This window comes from Anser brachyrhynchus, assembly GCF_964034855.1.
Source record: "Anser brachyrhynchus genome assembly, chromosome: 2".
Lineage (NCBI taxonomy): Eukaryota > Metazoa > Chordata > Aves > Anseriformes > Anatidae > Anser > Anser brachyrhynchus.
In genome coordinates, this window is record NC_137695.1 from 38314626 (window position 1) to 38341659 (window position 27034).

At 38.0% G+C, this 27034-nt stretch overlaps 1 protein-coding gene and 1 long non-coding RNA gene across 7 annotated transcripts in view; both read right to left on the reverse strand.

The window, feature by feature from the left end:
* Positions 1–981: 981 nt before the first annotated feature.
* Positions 982–27034, reverse strand: part of TBC1D5 (TBC1 domain family member 5) — a 320762-nt gene continuing 294709 nt past the window's right edge. For all 6 annotated transcript variants that reach the window (XM_080583485.1, XM_080583486.1, XM_080583487.1 and 3 more), the window contains 4 exons: positions 26777–26876; positions 11257–11336; positions 10342–10518; positions 982–4181 (listed from right to left, as the gene is read on the reverse strand). In XM_080583485.1, the coding sequence (XP_080439611.1) occupies positions 3891–4181; positions 10342–10518; positions 11257–11336; positions 26777–26876 (648 nt within the window). In that variant the 3' untranslated portion in view covers positions 982–3890. The remainder of the gene's footprint in view (positions 4182–10341; positions 10519–11256; positions 11337–26776; positions 26877–27034) is intronic.
* On the reverse strand, positions 14967–26770 carry LOC308191243. Its single transcript, XR_013947840.1, has 2 exons — positions 17883–26770; positions 14967–17293 (listed from the first exon to the last, which is right to left on the reverse strand). It is a non-coding gene; the product is annotated as an uncharacterized lncRNA (long non-coding RNA).

The following is a 27034-nucleotide window of genomic DNA, read 5'->3' on the forward strand; positions in this document are numbered from 1 at the left end:
GTCTAGGGTTATGCACTTTACCTCTTGCAGGATCCTCCCACATATCTAAAACCTCCAGCACCGCTTTAGTGGTTAAATATATTGCAAGCAGCAGGCAAACAAGTTGCCAATGTGCACGTTTCAAGTTGCTGTTTCTCCAATGGCCTTCTTTCATACTCTTTCATCTCTAAATTTAGCTAACTACTAAAGTGAGAGTCTAGCAGATTCAGCAACACAGGAAATACTTATGCCGACTGTATATAATCGTTCTTAAAAGGACAGCACAGATTATGAGACAGTGTAATTGCTATTCTGTAGCCAAATGAAGTTTATTTTATGAAATTGCACCTTTTCAAGTCTAATAAACCATTACATTCCTTCCAGACCAACACATACAGCACAAAATCAAAAGTATTATTTAAAGGCTGAGACCCAGAACACGGAAATCTGTTCAAGTCAGGATTGCTATGTCCCTATTTGAACAGATGACATTGTAATTGCCAAGCACAAGTATACCATAAAGACCTTAAATCTGAAATTTAATCTTTATAATAGCTGCCTCAGTGCCATCTAATGAGGACAACACACTGCAGAATCACAGGAACCATTTAAGAATGTCCATTTAAGTATTGAGATGCAGAAAAGTACTGAACAGATACTGAAATTGTGACCGAGACAAGATGATGTAACTGTACCAAGTTTAATGAAAACGCAGAAAAGTTACACAATTTTAAATTCTTGTATGTTATTTTCAGATACAATAAATATGGTAAATAGGAAATGTTCTGTGTTGCTTGGGTTAGATAAATGACAAGCAATTTGATTCCCTGTATCAAATACATAAAATCTGAATAAAATATTAATAATCTATCTGCTTATATAGATAATGAGATAGTTTTAAAGTTTCTAATAACCCTTGTCTTGAGAAATCATACTTCGCATATTCCAGTAAAAAAGCTTTTCCTCCTTTTTGAGAAAACAGCACAAGCACAGCCCAGGAAATTTGTTAATTCTTTCTTTAATAAAGCGGGCTAGATGTTCTTCCAGAGTAAAGATACAAAGCTCCACAACTAAATGAATACCCAGTCAAAATATCATACTGCCTTTCTGCAGTATATTAAACTGACACGACATGCAAGAGACTTTAAACAGTTATAAAAATTACAGATGTGAGATACCGTACAACAGTCTCAGATACATATCTTAATCCCATATTAGTTTTCATCAGAAATTTGCAATGTATATGGTTTTTCTGATTACTGGTATCCATGAACATTACGAGCAGGTAATTTCTGGGGAAAAAGAATAATCTTGTATTTAAATGACAACTTATTTCTCAGTATATTCTTAACATAAGGCAAGACAGGGTGATGATTTGACATTTTGTCTAACTTACAGGCTTCTGACTTAACGAATACATAAAATTTTAACTATCTCTGTACTATGATTAAGTATCAAAGACAACATATTTGTGATGTGCAAGGACATGGTATAACCAAAGCAGACTCATTTACTGGAATTTGCTCTAATCTTCCTTGTATAATCATCTCTCTGCTTCTGAGGATCTTACTATATCCCATGGCATGACAGGCATTCAGCTCAATGGTATTCACTGCTTAGTGAAAACTTGTTAGAAACTCCAAAAATCTTTATGTATTTTCAGCGCTGTTTTAAAATATGCAAGATGTAACTAACTTACAAAAATAAAAGAACTGTACAAATCACACTCTTCCATTGGCAATGAGACTGCTCAAGAAAACAGCAATGTGATCCCTGAAACAAACAACCAGAAATGAAAAGAACGATTCTTAAAAAAAAAGTAATAAAAAAAAAAGTAAAAACATTTTCCCCTGCCAAAGTTTTGGAACCTCTGAAGGCTTATGTAACACAGAATATAAAAACTTTTCTCTCTGTCCCCAAAATATTTCTTTCCTCTTTTCATAGGTACCTCTTGAACAGATTCCCTTTGTCGGTGGTGTGGCACAAGCCTTGCTGAATGGGTTAAGGCTAGAAAAGCTTGAAGACCTAAATAAATCAACAGCCACCTAATCCCCTGGCATTCATGCAAACTCAGGGAAATAAAATAAACCTGAAGACAGGCATGCATGTTGAATTCCAAAGTGATTTTCTATGAAGCTTAAAACTAACCCCCAATAAACACCTCTCCAAAATGTTATGCATTTAAGACCGTCCATCTAAACAAAGTCATCTGACTGTTCACGCCAGCCTGTCACAAAGATGCACGATGCTATGCCTGCTCGTAACATTCCAGCATTTAATCATTTTACAAGGCACAAAAAATCTTAGAAGAACTACATGGTGGTTTCTGAATGTGTGAGGATACGGCAGCAGCCATGTAATTGCACGAGATAATGACAGTTATCTCTTTGTTTCAGTCACTGACACAGACCTTGCAAAATCTAAAACCAGCAAACCACATCACCTCATCTTTGGAATACTGTACTTAACTCCATTGACAATTACAGACTAATCAGCAAATGACTACCATTTTTAAGACCATATTAACATTAGCGTTGACATGCAGTTACAAAATTCTTGCATGGTGTACTGTATATGTATCTTCAAACTAAATAATGCATTTTTTGGCGCTCTTGTTATAAATAAATTTCTAGCACTGCTTCCTGGGGTTATTTTTGTGTAGGTCCTGCACAAGCAGGCTTCCTCTGACTACCATCTTCTTTTTTGTGAATTCCAAAAGGGGAATCAGCAAGTAAAAAAAATCTTACCTACTTGAAATAAATGTCATCAGATGCACTATTTACTTGATGGGAAAGAAATACAGTTTTTCATAGAAGAACAAGTTCTGCAGTTAACGTAAAACTTCCTGTTGGTTAATGCTGCTGCACCAGATTTTTTTTTTCTGACTAGAAATGTGGAAATCATATAGACATATATGTAAACAGAATCTACAGAAGATAATAGTAATGAGATATAAAGTGCTTTTAATTATGAACATTTTATATCACTTTGCATCCTTCCCTGACCAGTTACCATACTCAAGCTAGTTTTAGGTCATCTGGCTCAGGTCTACACTACGAAATACTGTAATTTCCCTTGCACCTACTCTTTGATGGCAGTAATCTCAGTAACATCAAAATTAATTCATGCCAGGGGAATAAAAGCAGACAGACACAAAGAGGAAAAGAGGCAACCTGGGAACTCTCAAGGGGAAAAAAGTAAGCAAAGGAAAATAAGGCTCTGCTGTATAGGTCCCCATTCTCAAGGAATTTGTAACACATTTGTCTTTAACACAGTGCTGAGGAACAATTACACAAACTTGTGCATTTAACAAATCTCAGGCTACTGTTGGATGAAAATGAAGAAACTAGGATTCCTCAACTGGGAACAAGCCTAGTGCCAGGATGATCCTTTTAATCTTTCTGATATACATTTTCTACTTCTCTAGTCACAGTCTCTGAAGAAACAGTACTCTTGCCTATTCAAAAAACCCAGTCTAACATATTTTCTGAAAGGATGACATTGAATCTAGCTTGTCTTTGCCACATCAGGTCTGATGCCAAGAATCTAAACATTTCCTAATCCATTATGGTACCTAGCACATACTATTCTACGTTTTGGGAAAGCAGCAGTTCTATAGTAACAAAGCTCCTAAGTAAGATGACTTCTTTATAACTAAGAATAACTGTATATTAGAACTGGGTGTTACTGGGTTTTTATTTAAGGCAGTCATTACAAGGTGTATATTCTTTCTGAAGAGTTGCAACCAAATTTGTATTATTTCTTTTTTCCTAGGCTTTTGGCAACTGAAATGGGTCACATTTATCTATTTTCTGTCCTTCTAATCCAAAAAACCATCCAGCCCGTTGAACCATAGGAAGTTGAGCTGAGGTATACCAACTGACCTCCTAACCTCTCCCAACCAGTTTCCATTAGATGTCCAGTGGGCTGACAATAGCGAAGTCAGAATCTTTGCTGTTGTTACTACTGTTGTCATCAGGGCTGGAACTCAGGTTGCTGGAGGAGGCTGAGATGGAACCCATCAGCGGGTCAGAGAATATCAAAGGACGAGACGGAGCTTCTGGCTTCACTGCTGCTTCCTTGTGTGCCTGAAGGGACTGCGCAGGCTCTGGGACAGCACTTCTGCTTCCTTCGTCTTCTTTGGAAACTATTATATAGTCATCAGCGCCCTTACTCTCACTGGTACTCGCATCAGTTGTAGTCTGTAAGAACACAGCACAGAAAGGACTTAAAGTTAGTACCCACTTTCCCACTTGAAGAGGTTATGACACACATCAGAGATATGGGGATGGGATAAAGGAATAGTCATTGTTCAAAAAAAGCAATGCTCAGATCAAGATGTAAAAAAAAAAAAAAAGTGGGTATTAACTGGATGAAATAATTTATTTACAAAATACCTTAACTCATATAGAGTTCTTATATGTTTCCTTATCACAATGCAGCTGTGTAGTGATCATAGTAGCTAGGCTTCTAATACATACATTATAGTTGTGAAGATTTTAGGTACTTCTTTTCACACTGCTGTTAGTTTTCTACAGTAGTTCATGAAGATGTATTGAGAAATTTTTTGCTGATTTGCATGTACAGTGGCATCTTGCAGTTCTTCAGGAGAACGGTATAATATAACATTTCCTGATACAACCCTGATCTATGGAATCTGAGCTATACACTGGATTTTAGTGTGCACCAGCTCAGGTTTGGCAGATCAGGGCTCTCAGGGCTTCGAGGCTTGGTGTCGTGGGCTGAGGAGCTGAGTACTACCTAATTATAACAGAAAACTAGGGTCTGGCAATCCCTTTTCTACCTGGTTAGACCTTGGGAAATGAGTGTTCGTAAACACTCCAGTAGTGGATCAAGATTAGTGTCAGCGTATCAGAAAATTCTCTATGACCTGGCAATCTTATATTCCTACCACAAGGAAGAAAACCAGCTTTTCAGCAGACAGAGAGTCTATAATTAGAAGGGAGGACTGCAGTATACTGCAGGGTGGGATTTCTCCCTTGTTGACCAAGCTTATTAACTTGGTTGCAATGCAAATGGACAATAGCTTCTAGTTCCTTCTGCAAGAGATGGATTCAACTCCTATACAGCACTATGTCCATCCAAAAATAATGTGACTGATTTTTTAGTTGTAAATGTTTCAGCATCATAATGCAACCTGCCAAGTGGCCTGAGTGGGACAAGTGTCTTGAAGTGGTGTGGTACTGAAACCAGTATATTTGATTTCAGTAATGCAAGATCAACAAAAAGGAGGAGTACGGAAATGTGTGTCAAATACAAGCCCTTCAGCTCTTTTACCAAATAAAAAAATGTAAATTCACTTTGGGGTAAAAGAGAGGTTGCAGGAATTAGAGAAACAAAACAAAACAAAACACAAAAAGTAACAAAAAAGAAAAACAGGAAGAATTTGAATGACGTATGGTTAGACTCAATACAATCTATAAAATTGGAGTCTGGGGGTCATCACAAGTACCACCAAGCCACAAGTTGGGTTTAAGGTATCCATGTCCTCTAGCAAAACTTACATTGCCAAATTTGTTATTAGAGCTGAAAACAACTTTCCATCACTCTGATTACTAATTATAGAGCAGAATGTTCTTGAAAGGGAACTACAGAGTAGCTCAGGAAGCAAAAACCCATCAGTAATTAAGAAGGAAGCGTAATATGAAATAGGGGAGTTACAAGTTTTTTGTTATTATTTACATGATCACTCCAAACTGTTAAAAGTCACAAACAAGATATATATTAACTGGATGTGAAAATAAGTTCAAATATAGAACTGTGAGCTGTTTTCTTAAAAAAAACCAAAAATGTATGAATGAGGGTTCAAATGTTTCCCTTTGCAGCAAATATTCTATTTTTATAATTTATAAAAATGTTTGATTTGTGTTATCTAGTTAGTATCTATGTGCAATAATATGTATCAGTCTGTTTTGTAAGTAACCCATTTTAGTACTTAATCATTCAAATGGAAATATATTAAGTCCAAGTATCAGTTACAATTTTAAAGGTCCCAAAATAAGGCAGTTGCCAGACTGACACAAATGCACATCTATTAGTCTTTGAAACTAATTCATTTTCCTTGGATGTCTTAATCAAATTCACATAAACCAAACAGAGCAGATTGCTTTAAAAAATGTCAACAACTATCTTGTACCAAATGTTATCAAAACCAATCTCAAACTTCCTGTTTTGTGCAGAACCAGGGTAGTCCAAATGTGAATAAACAACATGACAATGACTCTCCATGAATTTAAATAGATCTACATGGAGACATACTTCACTATTTAAGCACTTCTGACATGAGACATCATTCGTTATTAATTAGCATTTACTTTCCTCAGGTCTGTTTGAGATGTTGTCACTCAGTTGCCATCTCTGGGGGGCTGAGGACACAGGCACTGCAGCACCACTGCTCTGCTCCAGTCGTGTGCCAGCAGTCACCTGGGTTTGTAGGCACCCAGGGCAGCCACAAGACAGAGCCAGGTGAAGCTTTTTTTGGGAGCCCTAAACGCCACGTTAAAATTTCAGCACTTTGTTTTTTCACTTCTGTACAACAGAAATACCCGTTACTTTAAACAACAACCCTTGCATAACTGACCTGGCTTCCTTCCACGCTTCTGTTTAAAAGCTCCCAGTGAATGCAGTACAGTCTCATTTTGCAAAATCACACATTTTATTATTCCAAGCTATCACGATCATGCTATTTAAGTCCTCACAGCCCTCGTGTTGAGATGGCTCCACCTTGGGTAGGGTGACATGGACATATTGGAAAGAGTCCAGCTTAGGGGCACCGAGATGATGAAGGGACTGGAGCACTTCTCTTACGAGGAGGCTGAGAGAGCTGGGACTGCTCAGACAGGAGAAGAGCAGGCTCAGGGGGGGTCTTATCAATGTACCTAAATACCTGAAGGGAAGAGGCAAAGAAGCCAGAGCCAGGCTCTTTTCAGTGATGCCCCTGCCAGGACAAGAGGCAATGGGCACAAACTGCAGCACAGGAGGTTCCATCTAAACATCAGGAAGCATTTCTTTACTTTGCAGGTGACCGAGCACTGGCACAGGCTGCCTAGAGAGGTTGTGGAGTTCCCTCCTTGGAGATCTTCAGAAGCCATCTGGACATGGTCATGGGCAAGCTGCTCTGGGTGGCCCTGCTCGAGCAGGGGGGTTTGGACCAGATGACCTCCAGAGGTCCCTCTGAACCTCAATTGTTTTGTGATGCTGTGACAAGGATGCCCAGCGGGTTGTCTTCCTTATGGCAGTGAATCCCAGCAAGGACCTCTGGTCATAAGCGTTTTGCACTGGTGCTGCAAATTCCTAACTTCTGTTTCACAAAATGTGTTCCTGCATAGTTAAAAAAAGCATCCTGCCCTTTAATAAAGGGAAAGGAAAGAAAACCACTCATTTCAATTCCTTTTTGTTAGTGCTGTGCTTTGTGACACTATTTTTCATTCTAACCACACTTCCAGGTTGAGTTAAAGAGACCTATCACTCACTGATGTATCAGACGTGGTAAAACATATATAGTGACTCCAAAATGATAGAAAAGGGCCTCCTGTGAATGTTTTCCTATCCCTACAACACACTGGTATTTTGGTACCGATTTTTCCAGAGGTAAAATACCTCCTCCCTCCGTGTTCTGCCTATTTCTGTTTCAGGAAACTCATGCTGACGTGAACCATGTTTTCTCCCATCTGCTGCCACTACTGAATAAATGAAAAATGACAGAATTATACTTCCAGTAGCTTTGAAACTTAACAACCTTACGCCCATTGCCATATGGCTTCTCCAAACACTTTTTCCTGATGAATATCAGCTACTAGCACCAGGCTTATTTCAATTGCCTTCATACTGTGAATGAGTTAAAACTAACTGTAAGAACACAATTCAAGAAAGCTTAGAAGAACAGCAGCTCATTTTGCCTCCTTCTTTGAATAGACATAAAGGCAAGATAATGTGTTAATTATCATTCATTATTTAGCAACAGAAGCCTTCTGTTTGTCAACTGCATACTGCTACCAAAGCCAAACATTCCAACAAATGCTCTACTTCTTTGAGTCTTTTATCTTCATTTTTTGCATTTTTAATTTTGCAGCTTTCCTTTCCAAAGAGGGGCTGTATCCTTATCCTCATTTTTCAGAAAAGGAATTTGAGGCAAAAAAGAGGATGAGCACTTTTAAAAGAAGATGATAAATAACTTATACTCGGGTTACAACCAAGCACAAAAGACCAGACTTTAATCTCAATTACATGATAGCTACACCTGTAACTTTTCCAGATGTCCCAGCATTATCCCTGTAATTCCACCAGAGAAAAATCTTTACAGTATAAGTCACATTAAACAGAATAACATGCATTACCAAAGTCAAAAAAATGTAAATATAGCAAATTTTATTTAGCAAGAAATGCATTAAATGGACTAGAGATGGCTGGAATTTTTAACCCACCTGCAGCTCCCAATAAATGCTCCCAGCTTGACCCAGGGCATTAGTGCAGCCCGTTTTCTTCACCAGAACTAAAAGCCTGGGCTGTGCAGCAATTAACCCCAATAATTACTGGTTTAATTTCATAGCCTACTAAATTTAGCAGTTTTATTTTCCATTTTTATTTTTCATTTTATTAAAAGGGGCCCAAAGCTCTCATCTTTTTGTTTCATTTTGGATTTGATTGATTTTTATATTGACGGGCTCAGAAACAGAATAGAACAGGGGGATATTACCAGTCCTCCTGGACTGCCACGTGGCTCCCCAACAATGAGCATTTCTACAGGGAGTCTTCTATTTCTCCTTCTGGAATAGGGGCCACAACTCATTATCATAATTGGAAATTTCAGATGATAAGACAAGAGGGGCTAATCAGTATGAATGTGCTGTATCTGCAAACGTAACCCATACTGTGCTGAAGCCTCATTCAGTGTTCTGCTGGAGCTTGGCTTGTACAACATCACCTCACATCATTTGTGGTTGGCTTACTAGCTGCCTTACGGAGCACACAAATTGTGGAACCCGGGAACGCTGCTCAGTTCCCGGGGCTGGATGCATATCCTGACTACACACTGGGATGAGACCTCAAAGCTTCCACCGGAAAGAAACCTGCACAGAGCAGGCTTTATCTGTCCCACTCCCAACACTCACATTGCAATGCCCCAGCGCCTCTGCTCAGTGACACGTTTGGAGCAGCATCTGAGTTAGGTCTTCTCCAGCACAAACAGTGTCTGCACACACTAACCGCATGCTGTTATTTTATATGGCATTCTACCTTCCAATTTCTATAATAAAACCAAATAAAAAATCTTGACTCTGTGAACCTGTCATTACTAAGTGAAAAAATAAATAATCTTAGTATTTGTTCTTATATTGTAATACAATTAAAATATTATATGTGTTATTTCATACATAGAATGGTCTAAATCAGCAGGATTGTGTGTAATGAATCAAAACAACTGTGTCATTATTTGAAAATGAGTAAATATTTCCTTTAGTTCCTAGGTAAAATTGTCAAGAGTAAACTTGATTGCAGACTCAGCTAGAATCTGAGGTGACAGTGCTGCCACTCATTTACAAGTGTGAGTATCAGTAATGGCCTGGCAGATGACTTTAGAAATTGAAAATTGAATATTGAAAATTATATAAAAATGTGCTTATTGAAAAATGCTAGTTTTTAAGATCACATTTGAGTCAGACTGAGCCTTAGACAGACAGGGAGCTTTTAACATTATGGAAAAATAACTTTGTGTATGAACTTGTCTGGTGACTGAGTGCTTTGTATGTGACAATCTTGTTTACTGATTCAAGGAGAAAGTCAATACAGTGAAGTAGAAGGTAAAAGTAACCTCCTCGCTATTTCCTTTTTGGCACTGGCCATGCATACACTGCAATGCAGAAAATCAGCTCTTACATAATGTAATTCTGGAGGACAAGGACAATGAGAATAATCAACTGATATGGGAACATTCACCTCCAGTTTTGACATCTCTTTGTAGGAAATTAATCTGAGAAGTAGATTCAACAATCTGAAAGAACACCTCCCCCCCCCACGCCTTGGCAAACAATGCATAACACTTTGACTTAAATAACTGTGTGTGGAGCATAATGCTACAATAGAAGAATTGATGTGAGTGGAAGAGTAACTAGACATAGACTTTTAACCATGTCTTCATATGCACCAGCAACCCTGGGTCTTGATGCTTAAGGCCCGATCATCTCTCAGCAGGGAACAAGTTGTGTTTCTGACTAGACCCGGCTTTTACAGCGCAGGTGGGCTGCAACTGGTGTGTCCCCATGTAGTGTTCGGCCATGGCAAAGGGAGTATCCAAAAAATACAAGACTAATTCCATCAATGGCCTGTCTGAGATATTTGTCCCACCTGTTGTCCTGAGATGAACTGTTGTTTTGTTGTAACAGGTCCCTTTACGACATCGCCAGTCCCTTTGTTCTGACTGTTGGAGCAGTAATGATCATCTGCTATTGTGATCTGCTCATTTTCTTCAGCTTCCAGCTGGCTCTGGTTGAAACGCAGGGAACCTTTCAGAATATCTTTGATCTGTTGTTGAATGGGAGGGGAAAGAGTGTAAATTAGAAATTTGGAGGAATTCTGAACTTTGTAAAGCTCCACACAGAATGCTTTCATACACCATTTCCCCATAATATTTGTTTTGAAGAAAGGAAGTAAGTCAGTATTAATATACTGACTATACTGGCTAAAGATGTAAGTATGAATGCAATGCCGTTGTATCAAATTCTGGAAAACAAGTATTGAAGATACCTAAAGAGAATGAAGTTGCTAATATTATTCCCTACCTTGTTATAGATTTAACATAATTCCTGATAAAATGAACTTAAAGGGAGCATAGTATAGTATAATCAGAGTTTCAGATCCTTGGTAGCATTCTCATTTTATGTATGCGGCATTCTTTAAATTTCTTCAAATTGAATGACACTCAAGTACCATCACAATAAAATAAGGGGGACATAAGCATGATTATCGCATAGCAGGTAGATTGCATTAAGAAAAATCTGGTGTGATTTAAGCCCGAAACTTGGAATTGTGCTTCTTCAACTCTCATTCAAGGCCTCTCCAGAAGTTTTCTGGGAGCAAATACCGTGCAAGTCAGTTGAAGTCTTTATAGCTGAGTTTTATCTTCTAAATAAAAGTACTCTGCAATGCTTGATGCATTAGTATAACAGCAGTATACAAAGAGAGTAAAAAAGGAGAGAAAAAGAAAGAAAGGATTAATAGCGCTGTGGGATACAAGAAGGTTAAGTTAAGCAATAGTTATACCTGCTTCAAACCAGCCAAGGAAACCAGAATTTCATCTTCTTTTTCCAAGTGTTCTTGTAATATGACTTCCTGAATATTTCCTGAAACATCAAAAAAAAGAAAAAAAGGTAATGAAGGTAATGAGAGAACATTCCCTAAATAATCTCTAATGTGCTGCCAGCTTGCCACTGACTTATGTCCTCACAATGAAACCCTGTGACCTGCAAACACAATTTCACACAGACCTAGAGGCTGACAACCTTATTAGCTCTGGAAGCTGGGCCAGCCAAAGCCCATCGCTGCTGCCAGGACACCTGCAGTAACGCTGTGCCCCTCTGGCCTTCTACCGCCCCAATGTACTAATGGACTCAGGCAGCTACTGGGCCCTAGAAGAAAACATTGGCCTCACATATCTTTGAGCCTGCAAATGATTTGGAAGCACTCAAGGACATCTACAGGAGTCTGCTGCAGCCCACAGAAAGGTTTAGGGTAAAAGGTCAGCAATTTTAATGTAGATCCTGGCCACTGCAGATGTGCTGGAACACTCTTCTTTATAACAAGACTGAAAATTTTGTTCTCTTTCCACTCTCTAAAAAATTAGGTAAAAGACCCAGGGCTGAGCAAAGCTTATGTGCCAGAAACAGCCGTGCTGTACTGTCACTTCAGAAGACACCCATCTTCTATACCTATTAGAGCTTTCTTCCATTCCACGCATTTCAATAAGCAGGCATATGGCATGTGCTGGAGTCGGGGCTGGAGGCTGGCTGACACATCAGAGATGGAGCTGCAGTGGTTTTCCCCATGTCAGAGAAATCCCATGCAATGCTGCAGTCCAAACCAGCCTGGAGAAACCAAATGTTTGCAGACTCTTTATCTATGTCAGGTCCTTTTCCACCTTTTTTCCCTTCCTCCTCAATCCTTTAGGAAAACAGCAATGAGCCTTAGTGACTGATTTACAGAAAAGATATTATCTGCCAACTGAAAATGAAAGGATACTGCTTTGTGCCACTCCTGTCTTATACACACACAGCTAAGCCCAAATCCTTCAGTGACACTCATCTGGTAACAAAGCTTTGCTGCTCGTGAATATTTGTATCCCAGGTGCTTGACAATTAGAGCTTAATCCATTCATATGTTGCATTTGTTTGTTTTCAGAAACATCCTACAGGTTCAGGGCCCGAACCAGTGAAAAACCAAAAATGTTACAGAGCATGCTGACAAGGATGGATATGATGCTGCTGCCAACTTGACACAAAATGAAGTTTCAAGTAAAAACATTGTGCAACATGGCTTAAGTTTTGTGTTTACAGAAGAAATAGCAAAAGAATGATATGTGGGAGACTGGACAAGAATAAAGATTAAAAGTAGAAATGTGGATTTAAGAACCACATATAAATAAGTCTGAAATTGTGTGTGGGCCAGAAATCAGTTGTGGGCATAAATGACAAATGGAAAGGGCAAAGAGGGAAAAGGATCCAAGCCTTAACACTAAACGCACTTGTAGAGAAGCTACCTGAGAAGCAGAAGGAGTAAAAGAGGATAGAACAACAAAAGGCAATAGAGGATGGGTTCACAAAGGTTGGTGTGATCAAGGTCAAGAGCAACAGTGGGGTTAGGAAGATTCAGCTTTGCGTTAGCAGCCCATCTGAATAAGGAGATCCATGTTTACATTATTTAGCACTTATTATTTATCATACAACAGCAGCAGACTTCTGCAGCAATGAAGTCAAACAATACAACTGAACAAAGTCTAGTATAAATCTCACATCAGAAAGACTGTGTTATGAAGGCTAGAAATAATGTGAAATTAGATCTTTCTGCAAATATGCAGCAACAAGATTTGAGAGAAAGCATAATAAATTAAACATTTTACTTGTCTTTTTTTTACATTTCACATCTAAATTGTCTAGTCTCTCAATTTGATAAAAAAAAGATATAGATGCTTACTTATATAATTATGCTTTAGATAGTGATTTCCACTGTTTAACAAGAAATGCATGATTTTCTACTTTTAAAAAGGTCCCAAACTTTAAAAATCAGAAGTCCAAAGTCCAAGTCTTCACAGGCAGGAAAACAATATAAATCATGATCTGAATCGTTGAATTTAATTCTTTTCCATTTCTCAGCATTAGAAAGAAAAACATTTCTATAGTATTTTATCCCTCATATAAATTAAAAATATGTATTAAAACCTAAGGTATGCACAATAACTAAGCAGATGGACCAAGAAAATAATTCAAAACAAACCTCAAACCTGCTGAAGACCAAATGTGGGAAATCTAAAAGGAATAGGAAAATAAGAGAGAGAACAAAAGCTGACCTTCCACATGATGTAGAAATAAACTATTATTATTCCTGTTCTTTACAGATGTTCTTTAAGGCAGAATTTCAAAAGAATGAAAAAGAATCTATCATTGCTACAAAGAAACACCTGTTACTGTGAAGAAAGGTATTGAGATTTCTAAGAAGTTATGAATAGAGCTACGAAAGTTAGCCATCAGTAAAAATTAATACAAATGCTTGTACCATCATATATTTACTCTAGCAATATTAATACCAGATTTTAATATTGCCTTCAGAGAAGAAAAGAATGAGAAAAAAGGCTGGAAATACAGCAGAATTTTCTAACACTGAACTGTTGAATTTCTAACAATTTTTCCTTGAATTTGCAAGTACAGTATGACGTACATCTTGGATATACCGGGTCTATTTGTTTTAATCAGTTAAAATAATTAAAATTTATTTTGGAAGAACGCCCACTTGGAATTTGTTGTAAGGCACAATTCTGGACGCAAAGAGCACACTTCCACTTAGCTCAGAAAAATGTCCCAAGATGCAAATCACTGTAATCAGCCACTTTTCCCCCCAGTAACAGTTGTGACATAAGGTCGTAAATCGGGAAGTCTTTCTCTAGTACAATGAAAGAATGAAGGTTTCCCTGTGGAATTGGCAATGGAGTTTTCTTCTTCTAAATATGTCCTTGAACTGCACATGGCTTCTAATTTATTACACTCATCCCTTCTGAATGCAGAGTTTATCATCTACCAAATAAGTGCTAAGTATGGAGTCCAAATTGATCAGTGCTTATTCTTTTTCCCTCGCTAGTGAGTAGAGAAGAATTAAAAAAAAAAAATCCTTAGAGGAAAGAAGCATAAAGGCAATGTGAATCTGCATGAGTGCCTCCTCAATCACGTCCTCCAGTTGGGACCACTCTTTGCAATCCATTTTGGCCAGAAGCGGAGGTGGGAAGAAGAGGAGGGATGGCAAGCGACTCAGTACCTACCTCCAGAGCTGCCCAACAGTGAAGAGCTGTGCCGAGGGCTCAGCAGTCCTTAGCTGAGGGCCTTTCATCCAGCCCTCTTTCCTGCACTGGGGGGACCTCCCAGAGCTGTCAGTTAGTGAGACGAACTGGGAAACTAAGCTATCCAGTGCAGACAAAAGCTTCCTCTTTTACTCTTCTGTATCTCAAAATACATCTTTATAACTGAAAATACTTTAAAAAACACTAGCACTCTTGAGAGTGCCGGGAAGCATGACGTTTGATATGATATTGCTTAGCTGAAGGATTTAGCAGAGATGTATCACTTAATCTTCCTTCACAGGAAACGTTACTATATTCTGAGAGAAATGTTTTATGTATATGAATTGGCCATATATTAATTTCCCCCCCTTATCTGATGCTGTATATTACTACCTTTAATTTCTAATATTTGTTTCATAAAATAATGAACTTTCTTTCTTTTTTTTTTTTTAAAGCAGGTATCAATTAGGAACTGAAAACACCTTCCTACCTGTAAAACAAACATTGATGCGATAAATAGAAAACAATTGATTATGTGACTATTAGATTATTGAAAATCAAGTCCAGTTTGATTCTATGCTAGAAATATCTTATTGGCAAACGTTGTTCAAAAGTTAACAAATGTCTTATTTTCACAAAATGAACTGTCATACCCTAATTGTACTCTAGACTAAAATTCAAAAATACCAGAGACATAAAACCAGTTGTTCTCCTCAGAAGTCCGCAATGTTATGTGCTAAAATGGCTGCCCTTGAACAAGACCCATAACCTAAGGCATGTTTTTTATGTAATGGATGAGAACTGATTTTGGATGCTTATTTATTTAAGTTTGATAAATACCAGACCAGTTAATAACTGTTTCCTTAGGAAGACTGTGATCAGCTGCCCTGTTGTACTTTAAAGCCAGCTGTAACTAGGGAAATAATATGCACTATTGCATTTTTGTCCTTCTCCACTAGACACAGGAAAACAATGCATTAAGAAGTGATTTGGGTAGCAACAGGCTAGCTAAAACAACTGTAGAATTAAGATGAAATACTTTCCATTGCCTGCCCTTTTCCCAAACTGTAACTAATTTCACATGCAAAACTCACTGTAAAAGTACTATCAAAAAAGCAAGATTTCTATTTCCTCTCCCTAATTTAACTTCTAAAATTTAGACTGAAGGCATGCTATCATTCACTGTACAAAGATGAAAGAGGAAGATAATCCACAGCAGCTCCTAGCAGTAAAATTAGAGAAGGCTTATGCTCTTTGATGACTGAACTGCTACATATTGCATGATGGTGAGCAGAGCCACTGCTGAGTTCCCCAGCCAGGGAAAGGAGCTGTTAAAAAACTGTTTTACAGACCAAATTTCCTCCTTGAATGTGGAAAAGCTGGTATGTTTGGCCTAGTTATTTTAGATGCTTCTTAAGTAAACTAATATTCACTGAAAAAAATTGCATGAATTCAATACAGATTCCGCAAGAAACCCACCCAAAGCAGTGTTAAATGAAGACAGGTAGTGGCACCAGTGGGAAAACTAGTCTGCTGTACCTAAGGTCCTCTCAGGCATCCCTCCCTTCATGGTTTTACATGTGGAAGACTAATGTGCACCTCTTCACTCCCACCAGGGAGGAAGGAGATATGCAGAACTACAGCCTTGCAGGCGTATGGCATGGACTTAACTTTCACAGACACAAAAATAGGTGTATGTGGAGAAAACTGAACCTGGTAATAACCTTAACACCCTTGCTCTCTGAGGTTCTTCACTTTCTCATGTACTGCTGCTTTTTTGCAGTGCATCTCTCTCCTAACGATTTCTATTTTAACCCAGTCTCTATGTGGCCTTTCCAGGAAGGTGCCTCTTGCTGAGAGGGACTAACCACAAATAGTTGCAAGCTTCATTGGGAATGAAATACTAGTTTTCTGATCAATGATTTGTGAACTATCAAGAGTGCCAAAATCATGTTAAATCTATGTTTTTCACCCTAGCTTTCCATTATGGAGAACCTGGTTCAAACAAAGTCAGAAGGCAAAAGGACATTTTAACTGCCAAGGTCATCAGTAGAAAAGGAAGAGATAAGTGTGTTATCTCAGCTCTGTATTATTCCAAAGAGGAAACAAAAAAACCCCGAAGTTCAAGCAGATGTCAAGGCATACAGACAACTCCTCTGTTTCATGCCACATATTCCAGTCCTTTTGTGTGATTGTTTTTATGAAATCAGGGTTAATATTTAATGTGTGGTAATGCTTACAAAATCAGAGAAATATGTGGTAAAAAATCACCAACCATCAACTCATAGAAATGCACAGAATTTCAGACGTACAGGGAATGAGACTGGAGGGGTCATGAGGTAATTTTGCCCATCTTTTGTTCAAAGGCAAGATCAACTCTAACTATGAACTCCAATTTACGTATTAAGAGCAAATAATGCTTAACATATACATTACATCTGTGTCAGTGCTGTGGTGTACAAAGACAAGAGTGTATACCCAGACATCCTGCGCTTCCAAAAAGAATACATAAAAAGCATGGACACCATGACTCCCATGGCAGGTGAGAGAGCATCCTCTGGCTATACAGAGCTCTTTTTTTATTTTTTTTAGAATCTATGGCCCTGTTGGTGGTAAAATACTGTACTGCCCCATACTGCTTACATGAATGTACAGTCCTGATCATTGCTGAGACAAATGACATCTGCGCATTTCATGTGCATCCCTCTTTATCCATGACTACAAACACCTGCTAGGACCACCAGCCTCTGGGCACTTCTGATCAACACATTTGTTGTGGTTTAACCCGGCCGGCAGCTAAACACCACACAGCCGTTCGCTCACCCTCCCCCCTCCCTCTCTGGGATGGGGGAGAGAAACGGGAAAGTGAAGCCTGTGAGTTGAGATAAAGACAGTTTATTAAGACAGGAAAATAATAATAACAATAATAATAATAATAGTGATAATGGTAATAGTATTAACAATAATAATGTGTAAGAAAACAAGTGATGCACAATGCAATTGCTCACCACCCGCTGACCGATGCCCAGCCTATTCCCGAGCAGCCGGCCCCCCACCCCGGCCAGCCACCCCTATATATTGTTCAGCATGACGTCAGATGGTATGGAATACCCCTTTGGCCAGTTTGGGTCAGCTGTCCTGGGTCTGTCCCCTCCCAGCTCCTGCTGCACCCCCAGCCTGCTCGCTGGCAGGACAGAGCAAGAAGCCGAAAAGTCCTTGGCCTGGTGTAAACACTGCTCTGCAACAATTAAAACATCAGCATGTTATCAGCGCTCTTCTCATCCTAATCCAAAACATAGCACCCTACCAGCTACTATGAGCTACTTAACTCTGTCCTAACTGGAACCAGGACAACATTTTTCTTAAAGTTCAAAGTGACTTTTTTCCCCTCTCTCCTTCTGTGAATCACTGTCTTCCTGTTGCTGTTTATGTTCACTAGAATTAAAAAAAATCACTGTAGTGTGAAGTGACATGTAAATAAGAATTCGTTCTGCATAAGTGACAAACTTAATAGCTATAAGAAATTGGAACCTATCCTAAGAGAAAACTTTACTATTTCACTTCCTTACAACCTAAATACTTGCTTCATACTGCAGTAGATTGTAGATACTACACCTTAAAATTGCTATGGCTGTGTAAAAGACAGTTATTGTAAATCATGCAGAGGTTTCTAAAACACAAGGTTTCCTCCTTCTTGTATGGCTGAATTCATTAAAACTGTTTCTGATTTTACAAGCATAATGGTTTACTCAAATACCATTGTGTTAAATGCCACATAAAAACCTGAACAGATTGAAAGTTTTGACAGCAAACATCCATAAATGCCCCAGATTTCATTTAAATATTCTTAAGGCCCTTTTTTATGATGCATGTCATATATCGAATAAATGAATAAGTTAACCTGGAAGAAAACCTAAAACATCTAAACTAAAGACTATTCTTTATTAGGAAGGAATACTCAGTTGGAAACAAGTGCTTTCAATTTTCAAGTAGCATACATAGAGAAACTATGCATCCTCACTACAGGTATAGGACTTTTCTATTCTTTTTATGGACTGGGGTTGATAAAGCATAGATACTAACTTGAAGTGCCATCTCCAGGAGGCTGGAGAGAAAGAATAGGGTGATTTATAAACTTCATTGTATTATTCAAACTAGTTTGTGTTAATTACTCACATGTATTTTATAACTTTTTGGGGGGCATTTTTTTTGAGACTTTTTGATTTATGAGATCTCACTCTACTATTAACTATAGCCTCTCTGTTCATTGTGAACAGTTGTTTCTAACCTTTTACATCTATGGCATTTCTGTAACAGAAGAAGACATTTGTGTCAAACATGCCATGAGAAGATAGGGCCCTACTGCTAAAACCAATGCTATGCTCTTTAAGACTTTTCAGGTATCCATGGAGGGTAGGGTATCCATCTGGGTTTTGGGTAAGATGACTGCAAGTTCTGTTTATTGTTCTGGAGAGGTCTGATGTCACAAATCACTGAATTCTACAATATGTCCATTCAGCAGTGTCACAAGTTGTACGCGAAACTGTTGTGCCTAGTAGAAGAGATTCCAATTTACACTAGCTTTCACTTAAAAAAGAAAGATATTGCAAGCCTTGAGTCATATTTGTATCACTTACTCAGAAGTCCTTGGGAATAGATTATTGACAATAGTACTGGATTTGATCCCAGATTATGACTGAAAAGAAAGTCAATCCCAGCTGTGAAGTGTAGTTACATTCCCATTAATAAAAACAATTATAAACACATGTTAAAGGAAAGTAATTTTCCTGTTTCCTTTTTTTTTTTTTCTCTGTGATTTTGAATCTGTTGCGCAGATTTGATAGATTTGCTGAATTTCTGTTTGCTCCCACTGAAAAGTTTTGAGTCATGCTGTTGCTCTGTTCTGAAGATGGGAACTTTTCCACGTCACCTGGTCCACCTACCTACTGCAGTCCTCTTCAGTGAGAAAAGCTGGCTTCTAGCATCATTCAAATAGCTCTATGCCCTTCTTCGAAAGAATGGCATGTGTTCTGAACATGATGGGCAACAATGGAAGGCTAAACAAAGGGTGAAGAGTGAAAGAAACGTATCATATATGATAAGCTAGATAACTGCTAGATAACATCATAAGACAATGCAATGCCTGAGAGAAGCTGGGAAAGAAAGGGTGGATTGTCAGTGGTTGTCAGTAGGAGGGAGATGCTCACTACAAGAAGTGAAGGAAGAGGATCAATGGAATTAAACACTGTGACAAGAATTTGCTGAAACTTGCAAGGAAAGGTGTTAATTTAGGTAATGATGGGGTGTGTAAGCCTCATTATTTAAATCTCTTTTTCATCAAGACTGCCGGGATGAAAGGGTTTGTAGGTGCCTATCACAGTCGGGACTTTCAGGATTAGCACAGTTGTAGAAAGAAAGCAGCTCTCTACTGGTTAACTGTGTGTTTTTGACCTTAAGAGTTACCTTTAAGAGACAAAAAGGTGGTTAAAATTCACGGGGCACAAAGAATTACACTTTCATTCGTCCTAAACACATATATATTTATAAATAGAGTGTGACCAGAAGTGAGAATCTGAATCCAAAGCTATATAACAAATATTTGTTTCACAGTAACCACTCCCATATTGTTTAATAAATCTGTTAATGTTCTGTATTTGTACATGATTTTTATAGGTTATTTTACATCTTTAATCTTAACCAAAGCAGCAACCCCCTTAGACTCAAAGGACTCTGTTTGATGTGGCCTTTTTTACTTACAGCATTTCTAATCACACAGAATTTGTGAACTATGGATTGTTTTATTTACGTCCCAAGCATGAGGGAACTCATTTAATGTACTTACTACCTAAAAAAAAAAAAAAAAAAAAGCATTTCATTTCAACCCAGGGCAGCAGAATAATTTCATTTTATACTTACAAAAATTTCATAACCTTTCCCTTTTTCACACGATACATAAACCAAGAATTCAGTACTATAGTGCAGACCTTTCACAAGCAGTGCACCCAGATCTATATTGACTAATATATCAGCCTCTAAATAATGAGCAATTAAATAAACTCTCTCCTCCTCTTCCCTCCCCCACTGCAAGCGATCTTTATAATGGAATGCATCCCTGTAACAACTCCACTGACTGTTAAAAGAGGGATGGATGAAGCCAATCTAATTAAGGTTTTAAAGGTGCTATTTCACACAGTGACTTAAATTATGCACCAACTATATCCTGTAAGTTTCTGTTCCTGTATTTTTATATTTTTTGTTCTGTGCTCATTGTTTGCAATAATTACAGTGAAAAGGTGGCTTTGAACTATGTTTAATGAGTCTTCTGAATAATGTTTATCTGGAACATGTCAGGCAGTATAAGTGTAAGTGAGTCTAACAATTGCCAGAATTTCCTGATGCCTGTGGCAGGGATATATCCTAGAGATGCTCTCTGTGAATAGTAAGCCACTTAGTTAGGTAAAAGACTATATTTCTTGTTGTTATTTTTTAAATATTTTTTATTTTTTTACTGTGATGCTGTAACTTCTGGGCATTTTGTAAAAAAGTACAGTTATGTAGTCTACATATGAAAGCCTAGAGCTAGCATGTCATTTCAGTGGCACTTAAAAGAAGAAGGATGAAAACTTCACCTTTCGACCTCCCTTCTATAATCCATACTGGAGGACCAGAGATGTACTGTAATACTGGTGAAGGACATAGCAACATATTACAGATAGCAGAAACATTAGAAAATGCACCGTAAGGACAACTCAACCAGCCTGGTACAGATAGCTCAGAGAAGGATTTATTTGCTTTGGCTCAGCTAAGCCAGCATGCTCAAGCGTAAACCTACTAGGTGCAGGTCAGAGCTGAGAGGTTTTAGTGATGTTGCCTCCAAGACAAGACGTGATTTAAAAACCTGGATACTGAGCAATGTTTTTCAGAGACCCACATGAATGTCTGTCTAGCAGCTGGCTCAAGTTAAGTTGTGCCAGAACGAAGATGAAACTAATAAAACCAGGCAGACATATGTTTATTCTGTGTAACTGGGTACCTTTGCACGTATTTCTAGGGTGTTGTGCTGAACCACGTGAGCTAGCTCTTTGCAGAGCTGATATGAGTCCACAGGGCTTATTAGCTCAGGCTCTATGCTGTGAGAGAGCAGCTAAATTGCTCCTGGACCTCAGCTAGCTGTGGAAGCAACCCGCCTACATTTACATAGCGCTGCCCTTAAGCAAAGCAAGTGTGGAATGTCCTTAGTTTCTGTACTTTCATAACCTGATGAATTGCCCATCAAAAAAGAATAGTTTCTATATAAAGATCCACATATCCGAGTTAACATGGAACCAATGTTCCTTTAAATTGCCTCTCATGAAAAGAACTTCCTGTACTACGCGTGTTGATTATTTGGTAAACTTTTAAATACTTGGAGATCTGAAACTATATCTCTGCTGGAAACTAATGTCAGGTCCTTCAGTCTTAAGAACTGTGATGATGGATTGTTTCCTGTCCCTTATAAACAGATGACATTTAAAAATTCATCAGTTTTCTTTCTGCAACAAACCTGGCAAGCTCATAAACATCCTTCACAACCTCTCCTATTAGTGCTTGCCTATGGAGGATTGATACTTCTCCAGAGCTTTAATTCATTTTTTGTTAAGACACTGTGCTTTAATCCTGGGCTGGTACTGACAGGCTCCAGACTCTAAAGATTCTAGAAAAGCAGATCTCAGATGGCAGTATTATTAACTGCTGTCATTTGAACTGCCATTTAACGATACTGTGTTGTCTTAAGTCTGGGACATAATGAACCTTTGCTGTTTGAGACCCTCTGGACTCGCTCCATGCCGAACTAAGACCTCAAAATCAGTCCCAAGTCGAATGTGAAGGATAAGAGAGGAGCCTTCCAGCAGATATTGTGGTGCCTTTTGAGTGATATTTGAGTGTGTATCTCTTAGACAAATTATTCATGATCTGCTCTATCAGACAAAGGTCACATTTACCAGGAAAAATATTCTTCTGAATGCACTTGCTACTTTGATGATTTTCTTTCCACATAGTCAAGAGAAAAGAGGAAAGCAATCAAAATTATTCATAAAATAAGTAACATTATGACAGGTTACAATATTGCAATATTTAACCAGTATATTACAGCTTTCTGAATCATTGAGCCTTGAAGTGTTTATGTGCGCTAGCAGAAAAATGCCTCAAAGAAAGAAAAATGTTGAAGAACATTACCTCATTACTAAAGGTACACGCAACAATATTATTTCCTGAAAAGGGCCAGTGTATGTGAAAAAGAAACATCAGGAAAATATACCGGTGATAATGCTGGAATAGTAATAGCTATGGCAAATATACTTTTTCACTATCAGCTGAGTACTATTCTGCGTTTATATTAAGACCAAAGCCACAGGATAGTCTTACAAGATTGGATGTGTCTTCATTTCATTAATCGAAAAATTGAACACAAGGAATTTTTTTTATTTTTTTGGAAAGTCTAGGACAAGCTGGTGGAGAAGGGCTGTAACAGAAGCAAAATCTGCCTCCTGGCTGCCAGTTTTATATACACAAATTTCAACAATTGTCCTTGGAGGCATTAAAAGGCATTCCACCTTAGCCATGCTTCAGTGGTGAAGGGAGAGGGGGAAGAAAATTAAAGCTCTTTCTGATGCTCAGCCCTAAGAAAGAGACAAGTATCACAGAATGACTTTCCTCTGTTTTCCTGATCAAAAGACTGCTTCTAATTTCTACACACAGCACTAAGTAGTAATATTTCGGAACCATCATTCATTTCCATGGTAACATCCCTTGATATTACAAGCAGTTAATTATGCCATTGCTGTGTGGTACACTGTATGTGTTATTTACGGAAATAGATAAACATTTAATGAAAGCGTTTTTGAATATATGAACAAAATAAAAAATGCTGTTCTATCCCTGTGGTCTTTCCTCATGCACTATGCAAAGAAAATACAATATTAGCAGTAATTTGCTGAAACCTATAGAAATACAATGTTCTTGGTAAAGAAATGTGGTAACTTTCTATGGCAAAGGAGAATTCTGACTGAGATTTTAATTAAATAATATTATTTTCTAAAAAGATATCATATAAAGATACACTTGGTATAACTGGATTTGATATAAATAGACTATAAATTACTAGGGATTCAAAACAGAACAAATGACTTCATGGTTATCTTGATTATATCAGAGCTATAATGCAACATATCTGTCATGAAGTAACTGTCCTTGACTGTCATCAAGATCCCTCTTGTAAGTGAAAGAACATCCTATTGTTTGATATTCTAATTTATAGTGCAAATTGAATAGTTCTGTAGTGAATGGTCACTGGATATGCAATTTCATAAGCTAGAATTAATATTGTTTTGTTAAAAAGTGACCTGCAAATGTAGTGCAGTCAATACAGGAAAAAGAGTATAAATTGAGTAATGAAGTTTGCACAAACTGTTTTAAACAGCCATCTAAAAATGTTTTCAATAAGAACTTTATCGAATTTAAAAAGTAAAACTTAGACTGAAAACTAATAATTCTTAAAAATATTATCTAATTCTTTGTTTAAGGAATTGGTTTTGTAGAGCTCCTCAAGTTTTACATGTATTTTTATAAATAATTCAGGCAACTATTAAATGTATATGTTTTCTTATAGTGCTGGCAGAAAACATAGTATGTTGCAGAATAACCTGAATTATTCATCTAAAAAGTCAAATAACAACAAATGAATTTTAACATAATCAAACACAAGGAACACATATGGAAATAAACGTTTCCTAACTATGCCAACAGGATAAAATAGTGTGCTTAGAAAGCTGTGATTCACAAAATTTTAAAGGTCATAGTGGATTATCACCTCAACCTACCACTGTATCAAAGTGCACTAATGTGATGCTGCACTAAATATGTTTAAAAAGAAGAATAGTATGTAAAAGTACACAGATGACCTTCCCTTTGTTAAATGACCACTTTGCTGAGCCTACTGCTAGCACAGCTTATTGTGATCTGATTAATACACTACAAAAAGCATGTGAAAACCCTGAAAAGTTCAAAGGAAGACCACAAAAATGATCTGGTGTAAAAAGCAACCCAAAGTAAAGATACTGTTGAGAGATTGCTTGACCACTTTATATAGCTAAGATACATGAGGGTTTTCAATCTTGTTACCGAGAAAGTTACAAGAGCCAAAAGCTGGGTCATGAAATCAGAAAAACTCAGCCTTACAGGAAGAAATAACATCCTTAAGTGTCCCGAAGATTACAAGAGGAGCAATATAACTCATTATTATCTGCTCTGTGGTCTCTGAAATGAAGTCATTTTCATGGGTAAGAGATACCTGGGGGAGTACCGGACTAGTTGCAATATTGGCCCTTCCTAACCTTTCCTCTGACCCAGAAATGACCAGATATTTTCAGAGTTTTATTTTGCTGCCATTCCCTCAAGCCCTGAGAAGTGATGGATACAGGAGATAATCCTCAGCGGGTGCTCTCTGGTGCTATAGAGAATCCATTTTCTTGGGCAGTCTGCTGGCACATGCTGCTCAGATCACCAGGATGAATGTGACTGACAGATTTCAGGTCATACGGGCTAATATCACGGTGGTTTTATTTCTGCCTTCCCATGGGTTATCTGCTAGCTGATCTGGGGACACCTAACCTCTTCAGTTTGCTACAAAAGCAGGAACTGGGAACGTTGGTGGCATCTCAGCACCACAACATTACTCTCATCCTAAATCCAAATCACACACCATACCAGCTACTAGGAGGAAAGCTAACTCTGTCCTAGCTGAAACCAGGACACATGCATAGCTGTTAAACTCTACAGGATTTAAATGCATTAGTCTAACCCAAGTTTACAAAGTTAAGAGCCCACGGTGTTGACAAGATGTGCAGGAATACTGTGGAGAAGATCAGGGAGTCAGCTAGGAGAAACTAGGCCGGAGGGCTCTGGAAGCAGCGCTGGTACACCCAGCGCACACCCACAGCCAGAGGTGCGCAGGGGGCAGTTTGCCCTGTCTGCGGGTAGGAAGCAGCTCCATGCTGCTTGTGGGAGACTATTGGCCCCGGAAGTAGGCCAAGAAAGAAACTTCAGCTTTTTTTCTTGACACACTGTTCTTTCCCTCATCATTTCAGTCGCAAATAACGCCTTGAGCTTGCCTCCAGTCTCATCATTGCCCAGATGCCCTCACAGAAGCAACCCACTGCACCAGAATAAAGCTGTTGGGCTTAGAAGTTTACCCTTGGCTTTTGAAGGCTGTGATTCCAAACTTTCAAATAACACAGTATTTATAGCTTTTCCTTGGATCTTAACAGTGGCTACTAAAATTATACGGACACTCGCATAAAAGAAAATGAAAATACAAGTACAACGTGGCTTTCACATCTGATATTTTTGATCTGGTAAATTTAGGTGTCACATATTTAGTTCTACCCACTGAAACACTCAACTTTAAATTATTTTGCTTGGACTGTGATGTTGCAGGCTATAAACAAATCTTAAAATTATTGCAGTTGTGCCCTGATTTCTTAACAACAGTCCTTTCTGCACATAACTAAATATAGTAACTTTTGGACTTCGGTGCAACAGTTTAAAATTGCTGCTTTTATCAAAGCCTAGCTAAGTATATTTATACCTGAATCGACTGAAGCTTTTTGTTTACTTTCTCTGATTTGTCTTGGCAACATATAAATCAAATTATAGATTAGAGTCTTTGTTGATTATTTTCCTAATATAACTCCTACCTTAATATATTTCTCCTGGTCTAAGCAAAATACTACAAAGTAGTCTGCCTACAGTAGCACATTTTTACATAAAGAAGGTGATCGGCATAGACCGTGCAGGTGTTAGATTTAATGAAAGTATATGATTTTTATACAGCTATCACTACATGCACCAAGTATCGTTCTGGGACTATTGAACTGCAAATGGGCTTACAAAATGAGCTGTGAGTTCTAGCAAGCCTCTTACAAGAAAATAAATCTTAAGAACAAAGACCATCTATGCTAAAATGCTTGTAATTTTTTCTTAGCATCAGTGGCTAACACACTCTCAAGTTTAAAGGTATGACAGGATGAAGGTACAGTGGTTGGCAGAATCTGATAGAACAACTGGGTACATTAATTCAATTTTCGTTGTGACTTTTAAAATAATATGCACTGTACTACATAAATATTATTTTAGTTGTAATACAAACATCAGAAGAGCATTCGCAAAGATTAGCAGGCTAATAGAGGATACTGCACTTACCAAGGTGTGTGTTCATCATCTTCGCACAATATTTGCACATGGCTTCCAAGTCATTTAGCTGTCCTTGTAGAAATGAAATTTGGGCCTCCAATTCCTCCTCCTACAATTAAAACATTATTAGTATTTTTAAATAAACAAACACCTTTTTATGATATACCGTAAAATTGGTAAGCTAACCCTTGACATGTTTAGATGTCTTCTAATTCTTTGTTCTTCAGCAAATTTTGGAAATAAAGAGAATCACCTTCCAGATGTATT